At 44.3% G+C, this 26,318-nt stretch overlaps 2 protein-coding genes and 1 long non-coding RNA gene across 3 annotated transcripts; all 3 read right to left on the bottom strand.

Annotated features, from left to right (window-relative positions):
- Positions 1–9,040: 9,040 nt before the first annotated feature.
- Positions 9,041–10,315, bottom strand: LOC138949778 (uncharacterized). The gene is made up of 2 exons (XR_011450439.1): positions 9,430–10,315; positions 9,041–9,100 (listed from the first exon to the last, which is right to left on the bottom strand). It is a non-coding gene; the product is annotated as an uncharacterized lncRNA (long non-coding RNA).
- Positions 10,316–10,347: 32 nt separating this feature from the next.
- LOC138949739 (uncharacterized) lies at positions 10,348–15,089 on the bottom strand. The gene is made up of 2 exons (XM_070321546.1): positions 14,381–15,089; positions 10,348–12,309 (listed from the first exon to the last, which is right to left on the bottom strand). Exon 2 carries the CDS (start codon positions 12,306–12,308, stop codon positions 11,241–11,243), a length of 1,068 nt encoding a protein of 355 aa, XP_070177647.1. The 5' UTR covers position 12,309; positions 14,381–15,089; the 3' UTR covers positions 10,348–11,240.
- Positions 15,090–16,296: 1,207 nt separating this feature from the next.
- LOC138951382 (gastrula zinc finger protein XlCGF58.1-like) lies at positions 16,297–24,181 on the bottom strand. The gene is made up of 4 exons (XM_070322994.1): positions 24,178–24,181; positions 22,889–23,725; positions 20,860–21,005; positions 16,297–20,562 (listed from the first exon to the last, which is right to left on the bottom strand). Exons 1-4 carry the CDS (start codon positions 24,179–24,181, stop codon positions 19,447–19,449), a joined length of 2,103 nt encoding a protein of 700 aa, XP_070179095.1. The 3' UTR covers positions 16,297–19,446.
- Between the last annotated feature and the right edge of the window lie 2,137 nt (positions 24,182–26,318).

Below are 26,318 nucleotides of genomic sequence, written 5' to 3'. Positions count from 1 at the left end.
GACAAGAACCTTAAATAATTTAGTGGGGCTAAAGCTTTGGTCATATAGAGCTGTACCTTTCCACTACAGAAAGGGAAGAAGGAAGAACAACACGGGGTTATAACATGGTAATTCAACTATTTGTAGTCTGAGTGTTGCAGATGTCAACATCGTCGGATGTCCGCACTTCAGCGCCCATGAGCGGAACCGATCCAGGTACACGTGAATTACTTGAGAGACTAAGATTTTTAGAGGAAGCTTTCGAGAGTGGGGCGGGGGGACACAGGGGTCATAGACTGGACCACCTCTCTATAACAGTGGCACGTGATGTCAGAAGAAAGATTGTGGAGGGGAAATCCATCGACCTGGCAATTCCCCTTGCCAAAGCCTTTAGGGACAGGCACGAGGGACAGGCAGACAGTGGCCTTTGTCCTGGACGACCAGGGGCGCCTGGTCCCAAAGGAAGAAAAGAGGGAAAAAGGTAAATTGCTAGCAATTTGTTGGCACAATATAGACATGGCCACAGGCGAAAATAATTCTGCTTGGAAGCACACACCATTCAGTAACTTTAACGATATCTGCAGGATCCTCCCAGGATTGAGCCCTTACAAAAGGCCATGTTGTTGTGGTCTGGTTTAGTGGAGGAGGGTCCTGTGGCTGCACCATTACCAACCTGTATCCATTGCTAGTCTTTCTCACCCTGTGAGAGCCAGGGGTTGGCGTGCTAAACAGAGTGATTTGGTTGGTGTACACCACCAGATTACTTCTGCAAGTATAGTACGTAATGGGCAAAACAGAGCTGAGACGTCAGCCAGGGGCCTGCTGATTCGCTGGTACAGATGAGGGCATTTGGATACAGAGAAGCGGAGGGGGTGCATTTCAAAATTAGGTGTTTAAAAAAGTGGTCAATTACTGCCTGTGGTTATATCTATCTCCCCACTAAGATTGGTGCGAAAATCCATTGCGCCATCTACACAAACTGCTTATGAACAAGGTGTACACCGGTTCGAGGCATTTAGGGACTCTCTTGGGCTACCCCAGAGCTGGCCCGCACCAGAATCGCATGTATTGCATTTTGCAGCGTCTGTCTTTACAACACTGTGCGCCAGCAACAGTTAGAACTTACTTAGCGGGTGAAGCTGTAAACACAAACTGAACGGTTGGGAGGACCCCACCGACAATTTTGTACTTAAGTAATTGTTACAGGGGTTGGCCAAGGAGGGCCAGCGACAGGTTAACAGGCTGCCCATCACTTTTGATAGGCTAAAGCAGTTGATCGACATCTTGCCCAGCATATGTATGAATCAGTTTGAGGTAAACTTGTGTATCTTATAAGCTGCATTAACCTCTGCCTAAGTATTAACATTTGAAAATATATATGTTTACAGCTTGCTGGATCATAGGATCAAGTTTTATTTCTCGCATGGACAAGGGTTTGAAACAGAAGGGGCAGGGTCTACTGCTCCCAATACCTACAAGGCTTATTGGACGACCAGGACTCCGCCTAGGCCAGGTGCGTCCGCTTGTGGTGGAGACCCTGAAGACTAGTGTGCCTCCAACATACATGGTTCTGCATGTTGGGGCCAATGATATTGGGTTGCTCAACACCTTTACCTGGAGGAAGGAACTGGAGGAGTGTGTCCTGTTCATGCGGACCTTATGCCCCGACACAACCCTGGTATGGTCGGACATGCTGCCCAGACAGAGCTGGCGGTACAGTCAATCTGTAGCGGGGGCAGAGAGGGCCAGAAAATGGGCACAAAGGAAGGCAAGAAAAGTGTTTGGGGCTGAGGGAGGGGAGGTAATTAAGCACCCCAACATAAGCAACGACGGCTGGTGCCTCGCCGCAGATGGTGTACACCTCAGCGAATGGGGCAACACACTCTTTGTTGCGAACTTAGAGAGACAGCTCACATGTATAATTAGGGCGGGCAGAAGTGGCGTAAATTGCTAGCAATTTGATGGCATAAGATAGACATGGCCACAGGCGAAAGTAATTCTGCTTGGAAGCACAAACTATTCAGTAACTTTAACGATATCTGCAGGATCAGTAACTTTAACGATATCTGCAGGATCCTCCCAGGATTGAGCCCTTACAAAAGGCCATGTTGTTGTGGTCTGGTTCAGTGGAGGAGGGTCCTGTGGCTGCACTATTACCGACCTGTATCCATTGCTAGTCTTTCTCACCCTGTGAGAGCCAGGGGTTGGCGTGCTAAACAGAGTGATTTGGTTGGTGTACACCACCAGATTACTTCTGCAAGTATAGTACGTAATGGGCAAAACAGAGCTGAGACGTCAGCCAGGGGCCTGCTGATTTGCTGGTACAGATGAGGGCATTTGGATACAGAGAAGCGGAGGGGGTGCATTTCAAAATTAGGTGTTTAAAAAAGTGGTCAATTACTGCCTGTGGTTATGTCTATCTCCCCACTCTGCGCCCGATTATGCCAAAAAGTAATAACCTGATAGAACAGAAATATGTGTTGTTTCGAACCTCTGTATTTGTGTCAGAGGAATAGTGATTCAGAACAGCTAAATGTTTGGTTGTACATGTATAGACATTTTTACCCTGGTCAGGGTTTTGTGCTTAATGAGGAATGTACATTGAAACTGCTATGCTACTGTTGTAGGTCGAGCAAAACCAAGGTGACTAGTATAGCTAGAAAATTGAAGAAAACTGGAGCTAGAAATTGCGCCACAATTTCGGTGCTGGTCTATCATCCAGGGTGTTTTGTCTCCCGACCAAGCTGTTTGAGAATAACCCAAAATGCCGACACAGTAGCCTGCTGAATAGGAATAAAACCAATTCAGCATACAGGAGTACGTCGTTCGCCCGACATAACAACATTTAAGATTGAGGCTTAAATGTCTTTATGTCGCGATACCACTCTCGCATATTTACACATATACACACAACTTCCATCCTCATACCGCACCATCTAAAACTTCACCCTGGTAGTAACATTTCCAACATTTATTGAGCTGGTATATATACATGTGTTCGTCCTGATATGGCTCTGCGTAGTCGGCTGGACGTTAAGCAACAAATAAACAAACAAACAAACAAATATACATGTGTATCCACACGTCCACAAACTCCCCTGACTGGGGTTCAAAATTCCACGAGCAACAAACTTGCTGCTGTACATTCCTCTTTAAGCACAAAACCCTGACCAGGGTAAAAAGTCTATCCATGTACAACCAAACATTTAGCTGTTCTGAGTCACTATTCCTCAGCCCCAATTACATAAGTTCAAAACAAACATATTGTTGTTCAATCAGGTTAATACTTTTTGGCATAATCGGGCGCAGAGTGGGGAGATAGACATAACCACAGGCAGCAATTATCCACTTTTTTAAACACAAAATTTAGAAATGCACCCCCTCCGCTTCTCTGTATCCAATTGCCCTCATCTGTACCAGCGAATCAGCAGGCCCCTGGCTGACGTCTCAGCTCTGTTTTGCCCATTACGTACTATACTTGCAGAAGTAATCTGATGGAGTCCACCAACCAAATCACTCTGTTTAGCACGCCAACCCCTGGCTCTCACAGGGTGAGAAAGACTAGCAATGGATACAGGTCGGTAATGGTGCAGCCACAGGACCCTCCTCCACTGAACCAGGCCACAACAACATGGCCTTTTGTAAGGGCTCAATCCTGGGAGGATCCTGCAGATATCGTTAAAGTTACTGAATAGTGTGTGCTTCCAAGCAGAATTACTTTCGCCTGTGGCCATGTCCATCTTATGCCAACAAATTGCTAGCAATTTACCCCACATCTGCCCGCCCTAATTATACCTATGAGCTGTCTCTCTAAGTTCGCAACAAAGAGTGTGTTGCCCCACTCGCTGAGGTGTACACCATCTGCGGCGAGGCACCGGCTGTCGTTGCTTATGTTACAGCAACTGCTAGATTAACTTAAAATGAAAAGTTATTCTATTATACGCCTAACTTACCCCCCACCCCCCCCTTCAGATGAACACTTGTTATTGTTGCGAATTGATTTTAACAACTTGCCCAATTTACGAAACCTGTGAAAATCCGCCATCTTGTGTCACTGGGTTCCCTAAGTTATTCCCTTTTGTATACCCGTACGGCTTGTGATTTCCACCTTCCCAATATCTTTATCTCTTCCATTGTCCTACCGCTTATGTCAGCTGTAGTTGCAGCTCCAATACGGAACGTCCAAGACATAGGCCACTGTCTGCCTGTCCTCTTGCCTGTCCATAAAGGATTTGGCAAGGAGAATTGCCAGGTCGATGGATTTCCCCTCCACAATCTTTCTTCTGACATCATGTGCCACTGTTATAGAGAGGTGGTCCATTCTATGACCCCTGTGTCCTTCCGCCCCTTTCTCGAAAGCGTCTTCCAAAAATCTCAGCCTCTCACGTAATTCCCGTGTACTTGGATCGGTTCCGCTCGTGGGCGCTGAAGTGTGGGCATCCGACGATGTTGTCGCATCCTGTCTGGTCTCTCGCCCATCAACCCACCAGTCTCGCTGGCTTGGGCCCGGCTGCCCATGGCCCCAGTCTCGCTGGCTCGGTCCCGGCTGCCCATGGTCCCCGTCTCGCTGGCTCGGTCCTGGCTGCCCATGCCCACTCGGCCCTGTTTGCTGCTGCACTGGGCTGCATGACCTCAGTCTGGCTGGTCGCCTGCCAGCCCCCCGGCGTTGAGGTCGTCCTCTCCCAGACATCTGTAACACTCAGACTATAACTAGTTGAATTACCGTGTTAGAACCCAGTGTTGTTCTTCCTTCTGCCGTTTCTGTAGCGGCAAGGTACAGCCCGATGAGACCACAGCATTAGCCCCCCCTAATTATTTAAGGTTCTTGCCCAAGTAGTTTTTAGTAGAACTTGTCCCCCCTAAATTCGACAATTAAAAACATGTCTGCGTTTGATATTAAACTTTTCAAACTTATTGTGATTGCTTTTCCTTCATTATTAGTAATCACTGTAAAGTTCTGTCCTCGAATTCCTTAGTTTCCATTGAAAACAGTACAGCACTACATGGGAGGTAACTTGTGACCCCCTATGACGAGTACTCTGTTATCCGGTAGTTACCTCCCTTCCTTTAATTTACCCTTACATGGCAAAACGAAACCGTCGTGTTTTCCAAATTGTCGTGCTGTACCAAAATTGACTGCGTTGTCCATCTCCTATCCCTGTAAACGTGACCAGGCAAATTACAACATGCCCCCGGCCTTTACTAGCACCAACTTCCCCCCTTTTCTGCGACTATTATGAGTGGCTGCTGCTCGGTCACTTCGACAGTGTGCGTAAGACGATCAGCTCCCGGCATGTATCACCCCTTTCCAATATGCTGACCGAATTTTGCTACAAAATACACGAGCTACAAGGCGACTGCTGAGAAAGTTGTGGTATCCTAGAGATTGGATTCCCCATGAAGAAGTGTCAGTCAAAAGTATTGCCTACCGTGAACACTCACCACACCCCAGCAAAAAGTAGGTCACGGTGTCGTGGACGCCGGTTCCGCGGTTTTCCTTTGTCTTTCCCTCGACTCCGATGTGACTCGTCAGACACTACCAAAACTTCGTTCTCCTCGTCGAATCGATGTAAAAAGTGAATTACTTTTAAATTGAAACTGCTATGCTACTGTTGTAGGTCGAGCAAAACCAAGGTGACTAGTATAGCTAGAAAATTGAAGAAAACTGGAGCTAGAAATTGCGCCACAATTTCGGTGCTGGTCTATCATCCAGGGTGTTTTGTCTCCCGACCAAGCTGTTTGAGAATAACCCAAAATGCTGACACAGTAGCCTGCTGAATAGGAATAAAACCAATTCAGCATACAGGAGTACGTCGTTCGCCCGACATAACAACATTTAAGATTGAGGCTTAAATGTCTTTATACAACTCATGCAATGCAACCGAGGGGTGGATTAAATCTAGTTGATTATTTTTAGACAAGTGAGAAATTAGAACGAACTACTTTGATTACACCAAAAATCACACGTGGATTATTCGAAGTAAGAATAAAGAGGGCTAAAAAATAATCAACACTAGAATTTATTTTTAGAACATTTGAAACCCAGACGATTGGACCCTGTTGCGGAAGAATACGTACAACGTTGACTCAAAACTGTAACAACAATGGCTGACGTGTATGAAGTACACGCATACCTCGCCAGGTTTGTTTCTGTGACTATAGTCGACAGACAATGCCATTTGCTTTGTGTGTGTTTTTGTTGTTGCTTACTGTACGTGTAAAATCCAGTTCTGGCAACAAACCTTGCAAATTTCCAGAAGCTGCAATCTGAAGCGACCTATCTCTGATTCTAGCAGACGATCTCTCCAATGTTTAACACAAAATCAGCAAACTCTCCTGTCACATAGAACGTCCATTATATAGTGCAATGTTGAAATGAAGTTACCGGTCTGAAACATTTAGTCGTTTCTTCTGAGACAATCCTTGGTCTCTTATCATCTACAGATTTACCGCAGCCTTCACCACGCGAATTCACAACAGAAGTCAGACTTTCGAACATATACAATCTACGTAGGCAAGCACGATACGTCATGACGTCATATGATTCCTAGCATATTGACGTAATGCTAAACATCCGGTTATCCCGAGTTTTCTCCGTAATACATGTCCGTGGGTTTTTCAATGTTCGGTTATTTCCGTGGCTTCATGCGGAAAGGGAAGCGTCGTCTGCTATCAACGACATGGACCATTCTGGTCCTTGTTGCTGACAAAAACATGATTTTAACACAGAATGTAATGTCAGAATAGCTATATAAACGCTATTGTGTTTTAATCGTAGCAATGGGGTCCGATATTTAGACCAGACAAGTATAATGCCGACGAGTCGGAGACTAAGAATAAAGTAAAAGAATAGGGACTATTTGAATGACGCGCATTTGACACTCTGAGTGATTAGGCTGAAATGAAATTGCGTACAAAATGTCGTCTGCATGACTGCATGTTCGACCCGTGTTGTTCGTTGTATAAATAGCTTAAACAATGACGACAACTCGTTGATTACTGGAAAATAAACCACTCGTGGGTATTTGCAGCCGCTTGGTAATTCACTCGTGTGCTCCGCACACTCGTGAATTACCAAGCGGCTGCAAATACCCACTCGTGGTTTATTTTCCAGTAATCAACTCGTGGTCATTGTTTAAGCTCTATTTATATTTGGATTAAAAACAAGCTCTGAAAATTAAAAATATAAAAATTATTATCAAAATTAAGTTGTCCAAATCAATTTAAAAACACCTTCATCTTATTCCTTGTCGGTTCCTGATTCCAAAAACATTAGATATATGTTTCGATTAAAAACACGCTCAGAAAGTTAAAACGAAGAGAGGTACAGAAAAGCGTGCTATCCTTCTCAGCGCAAGTACTAACCCGCTCTTTTTGTCACTTTCACTGCGCGGTGGACTGACGATGCTACGAGTATACGGTCTTGCTGCGTTGCATTGCGTTCAGTTTCATTCTGTGAGTTCGACAGCTACTTGACTAAATGTTGTATTTTCGCCTTACGCGACTTGTTTTTCTTGTTCTTGTTTTGTTTACCCGTGCATGTTTTTCCTTTTTTGAAAAGTATGGTTACTTTGGTACTCACGACGTGCTGCAAAGAATGTTTTTAGCGACCGGCTGCGAAGGTTAAAACAAAGATTGCTCACTTATGACATTGTATTGCATTCTCAAAAGCGAATATTATGAATTTGATGCTTTATCCAGTGACCAAGTTTTGTGCGCACCAGTGACAACAATTAGACGTGTTGTGAATGATGTCTCCGGTAGAAGGCTAATTTAATTATCCCCCGGACAATTTCCCCGTGTACATCTGCCCTCTGAACAATTGCCCCAGACAAATGCCCCAAACCATGGGCGGACAGTTGCCCCCCCCCCCCCTTTCCGACAACTGCCCCCCGAATACCCCATCCTCCCCAGCATCGTGTGTGTGTGTGTGTTTATGTGAAATCAGTGGAGACAAGGCAGATGAGACACAGTTCACACAATTAACATACAAGCAAAAAACCACAGAGTCAATGCATAGTGTTGCTGCAGTAGGCCACCGAAGTGACAATTATTTTATTAAATTCTGTAATTATTTCACCTTATTAAATTCTGTAATTATTTTACCTTACCTATGTTTTTCAAGAATAGATAGTTAATTGCCCAACCTGTTAATTAATTTAGTTTGGGATTCTCATGGAATCCAACAATTGAATTTCATTATAAAATCTAGAGAGTCCATAAAGCTTTTGGGGCTGTTCCGCCATAACGCTGACAATTGAAACGTTAGTTTGATATTATTTAGATATATGTTTATGCCAGATGCCACAGTCGCCGGCTGCTCAGCCCAAAAACCGCTCAGGGCGAAAGGGAAGTAGTCTGGACCTGGTGCAACTGTGGACTATAGCCTAAGTTTCGGTTCCAGACCAATCAATAATGGTACTGCACCGAAGCTCAAACGGTGGTGCCAGCACACCCTGGCAGCATGCAGAAGAAAAATTGTCAGAATCGAAAGTGAATAGGAGCCAATAAGGGCATGTAATGTAATAAACCATGGACAGCATTATGGCATGGACAACCCATCGTTAGAGGCTAACTCATTCCAGTGACAGGAACTAAAAGTACAGGCAAATTTACTAACATATTCAGCAAGGTGACAACAATAATAGCTTGCAATATGACACCATGACAAGGATAAGAATCTAAATTTCCATTGCAATATGTAACAAAGGGGATAACTGGTAAACATAGGGATGGGTGGGAGGGAAAAGACGGAGAATAAGTCAAAAGTATCGACAGAGCAAAAATGATGTTGTCTGTAGGAAGACAAGGAGAGAGTGCCGAACGAGGTCAAGGGGAAAGCATCCACGCGAAGCTGGCTGGAACAATCTCTGGCATTACCCAGCGATTGGTCCATGTGCTACTCATTAATATTCATGGGGTTACAGCAGAGGAATTCCGATTTCCCATAAATGTCCTTGTTCCCACAAGACTTTTTATGTGAAATCAGTGGAGACAAGGCAGATGAGACACAGTTCACACAATTAACATACAAGCAAAAAACCACAGAGTCAATGCATAGTGTTGCTGCAGTAGGCCACCGAAGTGACAATTATTTTATTAAATTCTGTAATTATTTTACCTTATTAAATTAGAGAGCGGAGTGGCGCAGTGGTTAGAGCGCTTGCCTCTCACGCTGGAGGTCGTGGTTCGTCCCCCACTCGGGGACAAATACAAATACCCGATTTTTCCGAGCGCTCTCCAGTCCACCCAGCTGGAAATGGGTACCTGACCCTATTCAGGGCCGGGGAAGGCAAAGGCAGCGAGGGAGAGGAGATGGGCACCGCCCTCATAAAAAGCTGGCCCCCAGAAAAGTGAAGATCTCTAACATCTCTCTCCCCTACGACCAGATGGTTATGGGAATACCTTTACCTTTACCTTTTTTTTTATTAAATTCTGTAATTATTTTACCTTACCTATGTTTTTCAAGAATAGATAGTTAATTGCCCAACCTGTTAATTAATTTAGTTTGGGATTCTCATGGAATCCAACAATTGAATTTCATTATAAAATCTAGAGAGTCCATAAAGCTTTTGGGGCTGTTCCGCCATAACGCTGACAATTGCCAGGCAATTGGCTGCGCAGCGCCAAAAGTAGGAAGTAGGAGAAATAGTGGCCTATGCAACAACACTGTTTAGGGGGAAATCCAACGGATGGAAACACAGACTTGAAACGATATGAGTAGATTTGAGCAGTGTTCTGGCAGCAGCCCTCATCCTCGTGGTTGGTAAAGACTATGTTGTTGTTGTGCCTTGTGGATACTGAGACAGGAGAACATCCTGCACGAATTCAAACAGAGAGATTCCCGGCAGTAAAATGGACACATAAATTGTACAGGAGTCATAATACTGTCTGCCTTTGCCAAGGAGCTGAAAAAAGACAAGAAATTATTGGAGGAGAGCTGAAAAAGTCTCTGCCGGAGGTTAATCCAAACAGACATGCATGACAGGGCAGTAACCATAATAACATGGGACAGGTTACAGAGCACACTCTGCCCTTCCTAGCTGTTGCACCACTGAGAGACACACCGAACAATGCAATTAACATAATAACACTAAGGAGAGGTTACAGAGGACACTCTGCCCTTCCTAGCATAACTGAACTCTCGACAAGGCGGGGTTGGAACTAGGGTGCGGACGAACGTGCGTCCCGTATGTATGTTTTGAAGGCATCCGATTTCCATCTTCCGAGCTGACGGATCTGACAAGCCTCGCTCGGCTGCTGCAGTTGCTGCACCTATACGAAAGCTATAACAATGGTAATGAGAGGGGTCAACCTGACAAAAGACCAAAGCTCGTTTGAGCTCTGTTTCGAATTCCTTATGTAGGACTGGTCTGCCAGAAGCCCATGCAAAAAGAGGGCTGTTACCTGGACGGCGCAATTGCAAGTAGGCTGAGGGAGGACGTTGGATCAGGGACGGCACACATCTTATGTATGTATCCCAGGGCAAACACATACGAGGAGATTGTAGCCGGCTTGTTCGACTTATTCGTGAGAAAGGAAATGAACAGTGCAATGGTGCCTACTGGAATGGGAGGTGCTAATGCTAGGCAATGCTTGTCAGCAAACTCTACAAATAAGGTCCAGGCTCGACGGTATGACCTCTGAGTAGGTGGAGCAAGAGACGATTTGAGGAGTAGATTTGAGGAGTAGGCTTAACATGGAGGTTTGGGGTTCAAGCAGGGCAGCAGAGGTACCTGTACTGGGTTGTGTCATGATAAGTCTATCCTTGGAGGTCTGTTTGGTGAGAATATCCGCCAAGGTCAGATTATCTGTGTAAAAAGACAAACATTTGTTAGCGAGGGACTCTCCCCACAGTTCCACTGCCAGCGCGATGGGGTACAGCTCAAGCAGGGTGATTGACTGGGAGCGCGCGCCACAGGTCGTTCCATGTCCCAGACAACCACTGAGCCAAAGACTGCTCCATATCCTAGTGAACCAAATGCATCTGTGAACAGGTTAAGTGAATCCGAGATCAGGAATCTGCCAGGAAGAACAAGAGATTTGTCATTGAAAACTTTCAGAAACAATGTCCACATGAGCATGTCAGCGCGGACTTCTTTCGCAATTCTGATAAAGTGATGGGGCTTGGACACACTGACAGTCTGTGATCAGAATCTGATGGTTGACACCAGATAGATGGTGCCTTGAAAACATTCAAAATGTGACTAGTATGACAACCAGACGGATGGTGCCGTGTACATTCAAAATGTGACTAGTTTTTATGTATCGTGGGCTGGGTGAGAGAAACGGGGCTGAAAGGATTGCTGGGGCTGTGATCCAAATTGAAACTCCTGGGAGCGATTGCCTCTACCGCGGTTGTTTAAAAACCGAAGCAGGATTGAAAAGGGGTGGGTCACTGGTTTGGGGCAGTGGGTGATTGGGTGAAATGCTCTGCACCCAGCATTAAAACACTGATGTTGATAAGAACATTGCGTGCCTGCTGAGCATTCACCTGATTTGTGGAAGGAAAAACATGCCCCGCTGGGGATGGGGACTTGTTGGGAAGTACGAGGGAGGGAGTTTGTAAGCCCAAGGGAGGTTGGGTGGGATGCCATCGTGGCATTCATATAAAGTTCCAAGTGAGTGGTACCCCAAATGGCTTCCCCTCGCTCGATCAGGCGACGAAACTGGGCGTCATAAAAACGCCAGTCGCCCCGCTTCCCTGCCATCTTGACCACGACCTCCATGTGGTGAGCTAGCCCAGGAGCTAGCTCAGGCCGTCTCGCAGTGACGATGGCAGAAAAACGGTTCCAAGCCAGGGTCCATGTGGTTGGGTCCATTTGGGGCTTCATTTTGGGGCGCTTCTGTAGATAAAGGCCAGTTGGGGAAGTCGGGTCAAACGCAAAGAGAGGGGGTTCATTAGCGGGATCTTCCAGTAGGTCATGTAGGTCAATAAATTGACCCTGCCAAATTTGGTCTTTTAGTTTTCCCGAAATAGTGGCAGTAACTGGGCTGGAAGACGATATAAAGTGGGACTGACCGAGGGTTACGGGAGGGTAGGTACCTGTTATGTCGGTGACGGCGTTGTCGATCACGTTCATCACAGGGTCCTCGGGGAGCTCAGCGGCAGATTCCTGGGCCACCAACGCCTGGAGGACGGCCTGTGTGACCGCTTGGACAAGCGCCGGGTCAGGAGCTGCAGCTGGGGGAGCAGCTGGTTGTTGCCTGGCTCCCAGAGGGGCGACATCAACTGGTTGTGCTTGAGCCCTGATGGGTCCCCGGGTTGGTCTCCTCAGTTTGGCCGTAGCCGAGGCAACACCAGCGGCAGCTCTGCGCTTAGGAGGCATGCTAACCAGGAATACAAACGGGCAGCCGAACTAGTGTTCTGTATGGAGGGTGTGTATTCATTGGCACAGAGACATAGCAGGGGAAGGAATATGAATCTATCGTTTACGAAGTCAAATCCTCAATCACACTGTAGTGGCCCAGTCAGCCCAATTAGGCTGAAGGACAAGTGAAGTTCGGAACATAAGTGCACTGGGGCATGCTTGGCAATAAACAGAAAGTGCACAGTGGCATAGAGCCAGTGCTTGGCATCAACATAATGTGCATGGTGGCATAGTGCCAGTGCTTGGCGATCAACAATGTGCAAGGTGGCATAGTGCCAGAGCTTGAAATCAACATATAGTGCACGGTGGCATGAGCCAGTGCTTGGCAAGTTCAAGGTGGCATGGGACAGAGCTTGAACTGAATAACATAGAGTGCACTGTGGCATGAGCCCGTGCTTGGCAAGTGCAAGGTGGCATGGGGCAGAGCTTGAACTGAATCAACATAGAGTGCACGGTGGCATGAGCCAGTGCTTGGCAAGTTCAAGGTGGCATGGGACAGAGCTTGAAATAACATAGAGTGCACGGTGGCATGAGCCAGTGCTTGGTGGCATGGGCCAGAGCTTGAAATCAACATAGAGTGCACGGTGGCAAGAGCCAGTGCTTGGCAATCAACATAAAGTGCAAGGTGGCATGGGCCAGAGCTTGAAATCAACATAGAGTGCACGGTGGCATGAGCCAGTGCTTGGCAATCAACATAAAGTGCAAGGTGGCATGGGCCAGAGCTTGAAATCAACATAGAGTGCACGGTGGCATGAGCCAGTGCTTGGCAAGTGCAAGGTGGCATGGGCCAGAACTTGAAATCAACATAGAGTGCACGGTGGCAAGAGCCAGTGCTTGGCAATCAACATAAAGTGCAAGGTGGCATTGGCCAGAGCTTGAAATCAACATAGAGTGCACAGTGGCATGAGCCAGTGCTTGGCAATCAATATAAAGTGCAAGGTGGCATAGTGTCAGTGCTTGGCAATAACAAAATGCAAGGTGGCATGGGCCAGTGCTTGGCAATAACAGAAAGTGTACCGTGGCATAGAACCAGTGCCTAGCAAAAACATAAAATGCAAGGTGGCATGGGCCAGTGGTTGGCAATAACATCAAGTGCACCGTGGCATAGAACCAGTGCTTAGCAATCAATATAAAGTGCACGGTGGCATATAGTGCCAGTGCTTGGCAATAACATAAAGTGCAAGGTGGCATGGGCCAGTGCTTGGCAATAACAGAAAATGCACCGTGGCATAGAACCATACAAAAATAGCACATTCCACGGAGGGAGCCGATCATGACGTCATTCCGAAAACAGCCGAACATGTTGGAATTTCGAAAATGCAGGGTGCGGCATATGGCAGAACTCACACCCGCGGGGGCTTTTTAGCGCCAGCCAACAAGGCACCGCGAACTGATTTATAAAACTGGTGCAAACCGTGGGATTTCGAGCCAAGTTGCCGATTTGACTTTGATCGGTCAAACCTTCCGTTGTGGTTCCAGAAAGAACCAAAGGCACGCCGCGCACGGACGATGCGAGATCGTTGTAAACAAAGGCCCACCGCATGATTACACATTTTAAAGTAACTTGCGTGTTTTTCTTCCAGAGTGGTTTCATGCATTCGTTTTCTTACACACGAAGGGGCACGTTGCCGAGGTAAAAGCTTAGAAATGATGACGTGAGCGCCGGTCCGAGCTGCTATCACAGACGCAACTGCAAGAATCCGACCGGCTAACCCGCCGTTTGGGTCAGTGTCGAAGGAAATATCGTTATCGCCTATGATCAGCAATACCAAGTCGGGTTTCCGTAAAGAAAGGGCTAGTATGTCTTCTTTTTCTAAAGGGTCCAAAGTCTTTCCCCCGCGACACAAAAAAAACTTTATTGAATCGACCTTTCCCATAAGGTTGAAATCGGGGGGGGGGGGGGGGGGGGGGGGGTGGGGTGGAACCGAGGGTCTGTTCGACCGTAAAAATGGCCTACAATCACGGCGTGCTTTCCTGGCATCACGGCAAAATAAGATAACAACGAAGAAAAATAGAATGAATAACAGTACCTTAATGATCGTTGAAGCGAAGACACGGGATCAAGTAGAAGAATAGAAGACACAAGAGAGCGAGAAGGAAGTGTAAAGAAGAGAAGTCAGGGAAAAGACGGAGAATAAGTCAAAAGTATCGACAGAGCAAAAATGATGTTGTCTGTAGGAAGACAAGGAGAGAGTGCCGAACGAGGTCAAGGCAAAGCATCCACGCGAAGCTGGCTGGAACAATCTCTGGCATTAACCAGCGATTGGTCCATGTGCTACTCATTAATATTCATGGGGTTACAGCAGAGGAATTCCGATTTCCCATAAATGTCCTTGTTCCCACAAGACTTTTTGTGTTTATGTGTGTGTGTGTGTGTGTATATGCGTGCGTGCGTGTGAGTATGTGTGTGCGTCTGTGTTTGTTTCTGTGTGTCTTTTTCTATGTGTGTGTGAGTGTGTGTAAGTGCGTGCGCGTCTGTGAGTACGTGCGTGCGTGTTTGTGTGTGTGTCTTTTTGTCCCTGTGTGTCTGTTTGCACGTGCGTGCGTAAAATGTTAACGCCGCGTGCATGCGTGTGTTTTCGAAATGTGTATTGTGTGCGTGCGTGCGTACGTGCGCACGTATGCGTACAGGACGCGGTTCAAGCACCGTTTGGAGAGACCTGCATTATTCAGTGACGCACAAACCCAAACCTGTGTGTGTGTGTGTGTGTGTGTGTGTTTAAGTGTGCGTGCGTGTGTGTGTGTGTTTCTGTGTTTTTCTGTGTGTGCGTGCGTGTGTGTGTATGTGTGTGTGCATCAAACGTTCTTAAAGGAATGGTGAATATAAAACTTAAAGCGTTCATTGCAGAAATAATTATAATCATGATAGCAAGAGAAGTGTAAAGCGGTTCCTTTCTTTATTTGGTGTTTAACGTCGTTTTCAACCATTCAAGGTTATATTGCGACGAGTGTAAAGCGGTCATGCATAGCATGCAAATAAAACACATATAGAATTGCAAGTTAATTTGTTTATATATTTGGACAGTAATAATACAATCCAAAGATTGATACTATAAACTTTATATTGCAGGTATTGGACAGAAAGCCTGGTGAGGTGCACTTTGTTTCCATGAGTGGTAGATAAAACACATATGGACAGCACTTGCAGTATTAGTTGCCTTTTGCTTTAAGCTTTATTGTTGTATATCCGGCACATTATGTTGTCAGTTGTTCTTTCGGATTTTTCAAAGTGTGGTGTTTGTTTTTGCATGATCTGAGTATTGTTGATCACAATAAAATTGATATAATTATACATTTTCTGGTGTGTTTTTTAATTATATGTGTGATTGTCAAATACGTATTCAACACCTCGTCAAATTCAAGGTTGATACGTTTTCACATTTACGCAGGATCTCTCTCTCTTTCTCTCTCTCTCTCTCTCTCTCTCTCTCTCTCTCTCTCTCTCTCTCTCTCTCTCTCTATTTTTTGTACAAGGTTTTCTGTCCACAAACCTTTTATGTCACCAATATAAATGTGTTTACATGTATAGGCCCATTGCAGAAACTCAAGTTAACAACAGCATTTCTACTCGGCGCGCGCGGTATGAGAATCACGGGTCGTAACTCTCTGGAATTGGTCATCCGCCGCCATGTTGGATGCCTTGCACGATCTCTGACAGTGCTTGAGCGTTGGGTGGCGACTCGACAAAAGTGAAAATGACACGTTGTGTGGCCAAAAACTGCAGTCAGCAGGCACACTTTAGGATCCCTAAAGTTGTTTACCATCAGGGTGACAACTGGAAGGAAGTTACTGAGCGGAGAAGACGATTATAACTGGTTATTTTTTGCTGTGTGCAGTGCGCTAAGGCCCCCCCCCCAAAAATTGTCTGTTTCTGGTAACATGGCTAAAAAAAAAAATAGGGTCGGTAGGTAGGGATTTTTTTTTTTTTTTTTACCCCAAATGTAGACCAATAAAACTAACTTTAAAAATCGCGCAAAGAGACTGGATTCACTATACATAGAGACAAGACACTCAACACATTTACAAATCGTCAGCGGACTTTCGTTTTCACACGTTTTTGTTGTTCATTTTCTCACCCTGTCCTTTACCACAAAAAAAAACCAACATTTTTTTGAGTTTGGAAAAAAAAAGTTTAGGGTCGGCGCCGAAATTTAGGGTCGGTCGGGTGACCAGAAACAGACAATTTTTTTTTTGGCCTAGGATGCTTTGAAAATTATACTTTGCAGTAGTTACCTGAGCTGCATTGTACCTCATTTGCCTGTCTTGAGAGCTTTATCTTGTGAATTTTGGTGCACTGTCTGCATGGTAATTTGAGATAAAGAATAAATAAATGAATATAATAATGTATTCTTGCTTTACTTTTTATGTTGTGCTGTTGTGTTAAAAAGGCAGATCCCCTTTGGACTCATGCATGCACAGTTTTCTTCATTTTGTCTGCATACACAGTGAAATACGCAAAAAGAACAAGAGTGCAATGAAGAAAACTAACAAAGACGGCATCCAATATGGCGGCGCGAAGAGAGTATGAGCGGAGTTGTGCCCCTTAGGGCTAAAGCTAGCCGATCCATTTGATAACGTCACGCCGAGTAAGAAGAATGAATTGGACCTATATTGTATGTACGTGCCAAGGTATATTTGAAAAAAAATTAAAAAAAATTATTTAAATATTATTATTTTTTTATATATTTTTTTTATTTCTTTCTTTCTTTATTTGGTGTTTAACGTCGTTTTCAACCATTCAAGGTTATATCGCGACGGGAAAAGGGGGGAGATGGGATAGGGGAAAGCGGGGAGATGGGATTGGGGAAAGCGGGGAGATGGGATAGAGCCACTTGTTAATTGTTTCTTGTTCACAAAAGCACTAATCAAAAAATTGCTCCAGGGGCTTGCAACGTAGTACAATATATGACCTTACTGGGAGAATGCAAGTTTCCAATACAAAGGACTTAACATTTCTTACATACTGCTTGACTAAATTCTTTACAAACATTGACTATATTCTATACAAGAAACATTTAACAAGGGTAAAAGGAGAAACAGAACCGTTAGTCACCTCTTACGACATGCTGGGTAGCATCGGGTAAATTCTTTCTCGTCCCAACCAATATGGGACTCCCCTTAACCTGCAGGGGGTTCCCCTAACCCGCGTGGGGTGACGGCACAAAGAAATTAATCACATCAAAATAATCACACAGCAAAAGCACTACTTGAAAACTGGCGTCAAACTGTACAGCACAACTTAAAAACCATAAAATGCCTCTGTTTAAACTTTGCACAAGAATCCATAATTCTTTTTTTCTTTCTTTCTTTATTTGGTGTTTAACGTCGTTTTCAACCACGAAGGTTATATCGCGACGAGAGAAAGGGGGGAGATGGGATAGGGGAAAGCGGGGAGATGGGATAGAGCCACTTGTTAAGTGTTCCTTGTTCACAAAAGCACTAATCAAAAAATTGCTCCAGGGGCTTGCAACGTAGTACAATATATGACCTTACTGGGAGAATGCAAGTTTCCAGTACAAAGGACTAAACATTTCTTACATACTGCTTGACTAAAATCTTTACAAACATTGACTAAATTCTATACAAGAACCACTTAACAAGGGTTAAAGGAGAAACAGAATCCGTTAGTCGCCTCATACGACATGCGGGGTGCAGAGAAATAAGGATGTGGAAAAGAAGACTTTTGCTAAGTGAAATAAAGGTGATGAATCCAGTCAGGTAGAAATAAGACAACAAGAAAAGAATTGGAAAACTGCAGGGAATAGTAGGGAGAGTTTTCTTGGAAGGAAATATAGGTGAAAGGACTGGTAAGGCAGAAATAAGACAAAAGAAGAGAAGAAACAGAACCGTTAGTCGCCTCTTACGACATGCTGGTTAGCATCGGGTAAATTCTTTCTAGTCCCAACCAATATGGGACTCCCCCTAACCCGCGGGGGGTAAGAATCCATAAGACAGACAGCAAAAATACATTAATCACATCTTGATGCTCAGCAGAAGCCCTACTTGTAAACTAGCGTTTGTTTGTTTGTTTGCTTAACGCCCAGCCGACCACGAAGGGCCATATCAGGGCGGTGCTGCTTTGACATATAACGTGCGCCACACACAAGACCGAAGTCGCAGCACAGGCTTCATGTCTCAGCCAGTCACATTATTCTGACACCGGACCAACACTAGTGTCCTAGCATTAACCCCATAATGCCAGACGCCAGGCGGAGCAGCCACTAAATTGCCAATTTTAAAGTCTTAGGTATGACCCGGCCGGGGTTCTTTCTTTCTTTATTTGGTGTTTAACGTGGTTTTCAACCATTCAAGGTTATATTGCGACGGGGAAAGAGGGGGTTGGGATAGGGGAAATGGGGGAGATGGGATAGAGCCACTTGTTAATTTGTTTCCAGTACAAAGGACTAACATTTCTTACCATACTGCTTGACTAAAATCTTTACAAACATTGACTATATTCTACACAAGAAACACTTAAGGGTAAAAAGAGAAACAGAACCGTTAGTCGCCTCTTAGGACATGCTGGGTAGCATCGGGTAAATTCTTTCTCGTCCCAACCAACATGGGACTCCCCCTAACCCGCGGGGGGTTGATAAATGTTGATATCACAGTCAAATCTAACGATAAATAATATATACTAAACTTGGCAAAAATATTATTGCGATTAAGTTTGCACCCAAATTAAAGTGGTAATTCCCGTGTCATTTTATTCCAACCTTCTCTTGGATGACTTCTCGGATAACTAATTTCCTTTGCACAAATCACGTGATCGCCGCTTAGATTTCCCTGTACAATGCAGTGAGGACAGGTGGCTTTTTTCAAGTATGTGTTAACATGTGGATTTTCAAACTATTTTTGTGAGAATATTTTGCTGTGAAAATAAGGCAGGCATGTGGCTTTTCTCCTGTATGTGTCAACATGTGGATCTTCAAAACATTTTTCCGAGCACATTTCTGTGAACAACGAGGACAGGCATGTGGCTTTTCTCCTGTATGTGTCAACATGTGGGTCTTTAATTGCCCTTTGCGAGCAAAATTTACTTTGCAATGAGGACAGGCATGTGGCTTTTCTCCTGTATGTGTCAACATGTGGGCCTTCAAAAACTCTTTCCGAGCAAATTTTTCTGAACAATGGGGACAGGCATGTGGCTTTCTCCTGTATGTGTCAACATGTGGGTCTTTAATTGCATTCTGCGAGCAAAATTTACTTTGCAATGAGGACAGGCATGTGGCTTTTCTCCTGTATGTGTCAACATGTGGGTCTTTAAATGCGCTTTCTGAAGAAATGTCATTGTACAATGAGGACAGGCATGTGGCTTTTCTCCTGTATGTGTCAACATGTGGGCCTTCAAATAGTTTTTTCGAGCAAATTTCTTTGAACAACGAGGACAGGCATGTGGCTTTTCTCCTGTATGTGTTAACATGTGGGTCTTCAAATAGTCTTTTCGAGCAAATTTTTTTGAACAACGACGACAGGCATGTGGCTTTTCTCCTGTATGTGTCAACATGTGGGTCTTTAAATGACCTTTCACAGCAAATTTCTCTTCGCAATGAGGACAGGCATGTGGCTTTTCTCCTGTATGTGTGAACATGTGGGTTTTCAAATCCCTTTTCTGAAAACATTTCTTTGAACAATGAGGACAGGCATGTGGCTTTTCTCCTGTATGTGTCAACATGTGGGCCTTCAAATAGTCTTTTCGAGCAAATTTCTTTGAACAACGAGGACAGGCATGTGGCTTTTCTCCTGTATGTGTCAACATGTGGGTCTTTAAATCCCCTTTCACAGCAAATTTCTTTTCGCAATGAGGACAGGCATGTGGCTTTTCTCCTGTATGTGTCAACATGTGGCTCTTTAAATGCCCTTTCTGAAGAAATTTCATTGTACAATGAGGACAGGCATGTGGCTTTTCTCCTGTATGTGTCAACATGTGGGCCTTCAAATAGTTTTTTCGAGCAAATTTCTTTGAACAACGAGGACAGGCATGTGGCTTTTCTCCTGTATGTGTCAACATGTGGAGCTTTAATTGCCCTTTCTGAAGAAACTTTACTTTGCAATAAGGACAGGCATGTGGCTTTTCTCCTGTATGTGTTAACATGTGGGTCTTCAAATAGTTTTTCCGAGCAATTTTCTTTGAACAATGAGGACAGGCATGTGGCTTTTCTCCTGTATGTGTCAACATGTGGATCTTCAAAACCTTTTTGAGAGCAAATTTCTTTGAACAATGAGGACAGGCATGTGGCTTTTCTCCTGTATGTGTCAACATGTGGGTCTTCAAATGAGCTTTCCGAGCAAATTTCTTTGAACAATGAGGACAGGCATGTGGCTTTTCTCCTGTATGTGTCAACAAGTGGGTCTTTAAATGCCCTTTCAGAGCAAATTTCTCTTCGCAATGAGGACAGGCATGTGGCTGTTCAGTTGTATGTGTTAACATGTGTTTGTTTTGACCAAATATTGTTGTACATTTAAGGCAGGCATGTGGTCTTTCTCTTGTCAACATGTGATTTTTTACTTGAGCACTGGACAATGTTGGTATTTCAGGTGCCTCTTGTTTCAGCCAAACAACGTTGCTGTCAGCACTGGACGATGTTATTTCTGATGTACGCTCCATCTGCACGTTAACTGTTTTGTCTGTCTTGAAATCTTCACCTGCTGGTGCTGTAACAGAAAATGCAAAAATCTTTTGTAAGTCTCATGATGAAAATGTTTACATACCTTTTCTGAAGGTATACGTAGGACAGCATTCCTGAAAGATAGAAATTCACAACTCCCAAAGACAGAACGATTCTCTTCCTGAAAGAAAAGACAAGACGTTAAGGAAAGACAGAAAAAGATGTCACTTAAAGGCACACAACTTCTCAGGAAAACAGTTCGGCTTACCATCTCAGATTTGGCAGGTCTTTGCATGGAATACGACCATCTGTCCACTTGGTCACATACCAGAAATGAACAGCGTGGGTGATCCCTGTGCATAGTAGACATTAGCTGATGAATTAAATTAAATGTTGTAAATGCAACCACTGGCTTCTCAAGAAATAATTTTATTCAGTGGAACCCCTTTTAAGACCCTTCAAAAATCTAAGAAAATCAGGTTTTCACTGTACAGCAATTTAAACTCACCAGGGGCAGTGAGGCTTTATGTGCAGACCCAGAGACGGAAGCCATGTCCCACCCCCGTGTCATCACAATGGCACGTAAAAGACCTTGGTCATTCTGCCATAAGTGCAGGTAGCTGAATACACCTAAACACGCAGACACCTGGGTAGCGCGACTCCGTTGCTGCTAGCTTTCCACTGGGAGGAAGCGACCCGAATTTCCCAGCGATGGGACAATAAAGTAATGAAAATGAAAAAATGAAAATGAAAAAGTGAAGGTTGGTCTTATCCCATGTCAAGTCTGGCCTGATCTGAGATGCTGATCCAAACCATGTTCACAGAAAGGAGTGAGCCTTTAAAATCATCTTCCCATGCTTAATGCTGTATGTGGGCTTGCCTGTCTTGTCAAAAGTACTTCAGATGAGTTTACTCAAGTTACATACACACACCCTGCAATCACAGGAACATAGGCTTGGTGGTTAAGGAATCGTGTGCAAAGGGGAATAACCTCGTTTTATCTCTAACTCGAGGAAGAAAAGGCAGTTGCTTTCCTTAAAAGTGACTTTGAGCAAAATTTGAATTTTTAAGTTTTTGTTGTTGCCGCAGCCTCAACACGACCCCCACACACCTTACGCGTATATCGCATGTTAACATGTGGATTTTCAAACTGTTTTTGTGAGAATATTTTTTCTGTGCAATTAAGGCAGGCATGTGGCTTTTCTCCTGTATGTGTCATCATGTGGGTCTTTAAATGCCCTTTCAGAGCAAATTTCACTTTGCAATAAGGACAGGCATGTGGCTTTTCAGTTGTATGTGCTAACATGTGGGTCTTCAAATGCTCTTTCAGAGCAAATTTGCAATAAGGACAGGCATGTGACTTTTCTCCTGTATGTGTCAACATGTGGGTCTTTAAATGCCCTTCTCCTGTATGTGTCAACATGTGGGTCTTTAAATGCCCTTTCAGAGCAAATTTCACTTTGCAATAAGGACAGGCATGTGACTTTTCTCCTGTATGTGTTAACATGTGGGTCTTCAAATGCTCTTTCAGAGCAAATTTCACTTTGCAATAAGGACAGGCATGTGGCTTTTCAGTTGTATGTGTTAACATGTGTTTGTTTACACCCCCCTTTTGACCAAATATTGTTGTACACTTAAGGCAGGCATGTGGTCTTTCTCTTGTCAACATGTGATTGTTTACTTGACGCTTTGAATCATGTGTAACTGCACTCGTGGAACAGACATATTGTCGTTTCTTACTGTATGGGAGTGCACATCTTGTCAAATTGTTCTTCAAACAATGAGATTCATCTTTACCACTCGAAGAACCATCTAAAACAATATGTTTTTCTTTCACTAACGTTCTGCTAAAGATAGGTGTTCTGATTTTTGTTCTTTTTTCCTTTGTCCTATGACTTGTCCCTTTGTCCAGTGATGTCTTTGTCTTACTTGCAGTGACCACAGATTCTGTAGCTGAACATTTCTCCACCACAACAGCCTTGACTCTTGCAGTCTCACAGGTGAAGGTGTCAGAGGATTTCAAGTCACTGTGTTCCACACTCTCAACGTGTTGTGTGGGTTCTACTGGCTCTTGTTTCACTTTCACTTGACAGTAACAGCCTGCAGACAGAGGACAACATGCTGCTTGCGTTACACAGTCACGTGCAATGTCTGGTTTCCTGTCCTCTTCAACTTCCACACCACCACAAACAAAACTCTCACCATGCGCATACACACTTGTTGCAGGGATGTCTTCAGCTGCAGAACTGCTGGTCTCGGTCACAGCTGGTAATGCCTCAGTCTTGAAGTCCTGCCCCGCATTGCATGTACACTCCTCTTTGCACTTGTCGGAGACCTCCATCACTGGCCTTGCTCCACCCTCCCCCACACCGTCTTTTTCACGCTTGATATCATTAGAACATGTACCCCAATCTTGTTCTGAAAATGAAGCTGTGTCTGCAATGGTTCCAAAATCAATTGTGATTTTTGCTGCCCCTTGTTTCTGCCTAGCAACTTCACTGTAAGCACTGGATGATGTTGGTATTTCAGCTGCCTCTTGTTTCAGTCTAACAATGTCGCTGTGATCACTGGACAATGTTGGTATTTCAGCTGCCTCTTGTTTCAGCCAAACAATGTTGCTGTCAGCACTGGATGATGTTTTTTCAGCTGCCTCTTGTTTTAGCCAAACAACGTTGCTGTCAGCACTGGACGATGTTGGTATTTCTGATGTACGCTCCATCTGCAAGTTGACTGTTTTGTCCGTCTTGAAATCTTTACCTGCTGGTGCTGTAACAGAAAATGCAAAAATCTTTTGTAAGTCTCGTGATGAAAATGTTTACATACCTTTACTGAAGGTATGTAAGACAGCATTCCTGAAAGATAGAAATTCACAACTCGCAAAGACAGAAAGATTCTCTTCCTGAAAGAAAAGATGAGACGTTAAGGAAAGACAGAAAAAGATGTCACTTTAAAGGCACACAATTTCTCAGGAAAACAGTTCGGCTCACCATCTCAGATTTTGCCGGTCTTTGCATGGAATACGACCAACTGTCCACTTGGTCACATACCAGAAATGAACAGCGTGGGTGATCCCTGTGCATAGTGGACATTAGCTGATGAATTAAATTAAATGTTGTAAATGCAACCACTGGCTTCTCAAGAAATCATTTTATTCAGTGGAACCCCCCCCCCCCCCCCCCCCCCCCTTTTAAAGGCCGAGGTCCAACAGGCCGAAATACCCATGGGTCTTGGCGGAGCCTATTTTCAGTGACCGACAGGTCTCAGGTTACCTAGTCTGGTGGGTGCAGTGGCCAAGGCATTCCGCTTGATTAAACAGGCCAACAGCTGACTGCATACCTCTTCTTGCTGTGTGCCTTTCTTGTGAACCTCTGTAAATTCCTGTTATGTGTGTGTGTGTGTGTGTGTGTGTGTGTGTGTGTGTGTGTGTGTGTGTGTGTGTGTGTGTGTGTGTGTGTGTGTGTGTGTGTGTGTGTGTTGTTTTTGTGTGTGATATTCACCTTTTTTTCTGACGGTTGTTTGGAACCATTATTAATAGCAATGATTTTATTGACACTAGCAATAAATCCGCTGAGTGCAGATTACACGCACACACACATACACACGCGCACACACCGTCGCGCACGCATTTGTTCACTGTGTAATACAATTGAGCACATGGTCAAAGATATGCAGTGCCAAACACTGACGCAACCGGTCAACCTGACTTCGTGTTGTAGACTGAAGAGTAGAAATACCCTCTCTCTTGGTGCAGAACCAGAGTGGAAACTCGCACCAACAATCGGATGTCAAGAACTTGAGGAACCACCTAGAGTTCAATGTGTCACTGCTTTCTAATGTTTTATCCAATATACTGGCGCCACTATGTAGCTCTGTGTCTTGGTTTTACAGTTCCCAAGGTATCAAAATCGTTACCGTTTTCAAGACGTGTCGGTCAGTCTAGCCGGCTTTTGGAACAGTGGAACCCTGGTTACACAAACTGACTGCATTCTCTGGAGAAAATATATTGACCATTGTCTTTGCCATAATAAATGTAAAGTCTGTGAATCTAACAAGTTGAAGCGGACTTGTTAGACACCCTTTTTTTGAACAAAAGATATAGTTTGCGGTTGTTAATTACGAATGTGACCGTTGGTTTCAGGTTGAGTCCAGATACATAACGGCACTGTGAGCGTGCATTTCGCTCCCCAGCCCACATGTTTGGTTTTGTCTGAGATTAACTAGGTCACCAAAATTTGCGGGAAGAGGAGAAATTTGGTGGGAAAACTTTCATTTAGTCAGTCAAGGCATGGTCTCGCGTCGTGGACGGATGAGCATAGCTTTGTGATTAATATATTTTTAATTAGATAGCAGAGCATCACTATTGCTGGATGTTTATGAATATATCTGTGACAGACAGGGATTACAACATTTGCCGCATAGTCGCCTGAAGAGTGGTGTTTTAGTGTGTGAAAAAGTGAAGAGAGTGCCTGGTTCCAACGTGCCTGACTGTGATACGCGGTGTTCCACTGGAAACATCAAGCAACACGTACAATATTATTTTCTCTGGAAAAGTCTACCATAAATTCAAGACATTGGTACCTAACTCACGATCGTATTCATCCACTAAATAACTTCAGCTAGAGACATCTTTCTTTTGAAAGAAATTTGGTGTTTAACGTCGTTTTTAACCATTCAAGGTTATATCGCGACGGGGAAAGGGGGGAGATGGGAGCTAGAGACATACATTCTTTGCTTCAGCTTACTTTTTCAGCCCAAGAAGAACACGTTTTTTTCGAATGGATAATGATATGTTTCACTTAAAAAAAAAAAAAGAAACTAACATTCGAAAAGTGCAGACTATCTTTTAAATAATTTATTAATTACAGAACGATCATTGAAAGTGCTCAGGCAGATTAGCCAGTGGTTTCATGTAGCATCCATGGCGGCTGCAATAGCGCGGAGTGACCGGAACTTTGGGGTCAGGCAACATCTGGTAAACGTTGTGTTGCGGGTGTGTGTTGCCGAAAAGGAATGAGCGGTGCGTGGACATTATCTTTCTCGTGTCTTTAGCTCCGCCCAGTCCATCACGACTGAGAGCCGTTTGATTTTGAATTCAAATTTGGTGAGTGAATTTTTTTTCTGAAACTACGTTATCCAGGGCTTATTAGACACACTTTTTGGGGTGCATGTATGGTGTACACCTTGAAATGTTTGCCTGACAAAAATGGTGCTTTTGAGTTTGGTATAGACAAAGTATTTTTGAAAATAATATTTCAAGTGAGAGCTCGTTTCCTGAAAAGGGCTGGACATTAGACTGAAGTGGCACGCGCCGCTCTGCTTTCGGCCTTTAAGACCCTTCAAAAATCTGATAAAATTGGGT

Source organism: Littorina saxatilis, linkage group LG16 (assembly GCF_037325665.1).
Source record: "Littorina saxatilis isolate snail1 linkage group LG16, US_GU_Lsax_2.0, whole genome shotgun sequence".
Classification (NCBI taxonomy): domain Eukaryota; kingdom Metazoa; phylum Mollusca; class Gastropoda; order Littorinimorpha; family Littorinidae; genus Littorina; species Littorina saxatilis.
This window is presented reverse-complemented; position numbering and strand designations above follow the sequence as displayed.

Excerpts from the sequence above, each read along its gene's own strand:
- LOC138949739 (XM_070321546.1), bottom strand. The coding sequence starts at position 12,308 with ATGCCTCCTAAGCGCAGAGCTGCCGCTGGTGTTGCCTCGGCTACGGCC.
- LOC138951382 (XM_070322994.1), bottom strand. Across the intron at positions 21,006-22,888 it reads AGAATCTGTGGTCACTGCAA|CACCAGCAGGTGAAGATTTC; the intron begins GTAAGACAAAGA and ends TTTCTGTTACAG. Across the intron at positions 20,563-20,859 it reads CAACATTGTCCAGTGCTCAA|AAATTTGCTCTCAAAAAGGT; the intron begins GTAAAAAATCAC and ends CATTGTTCAAAG.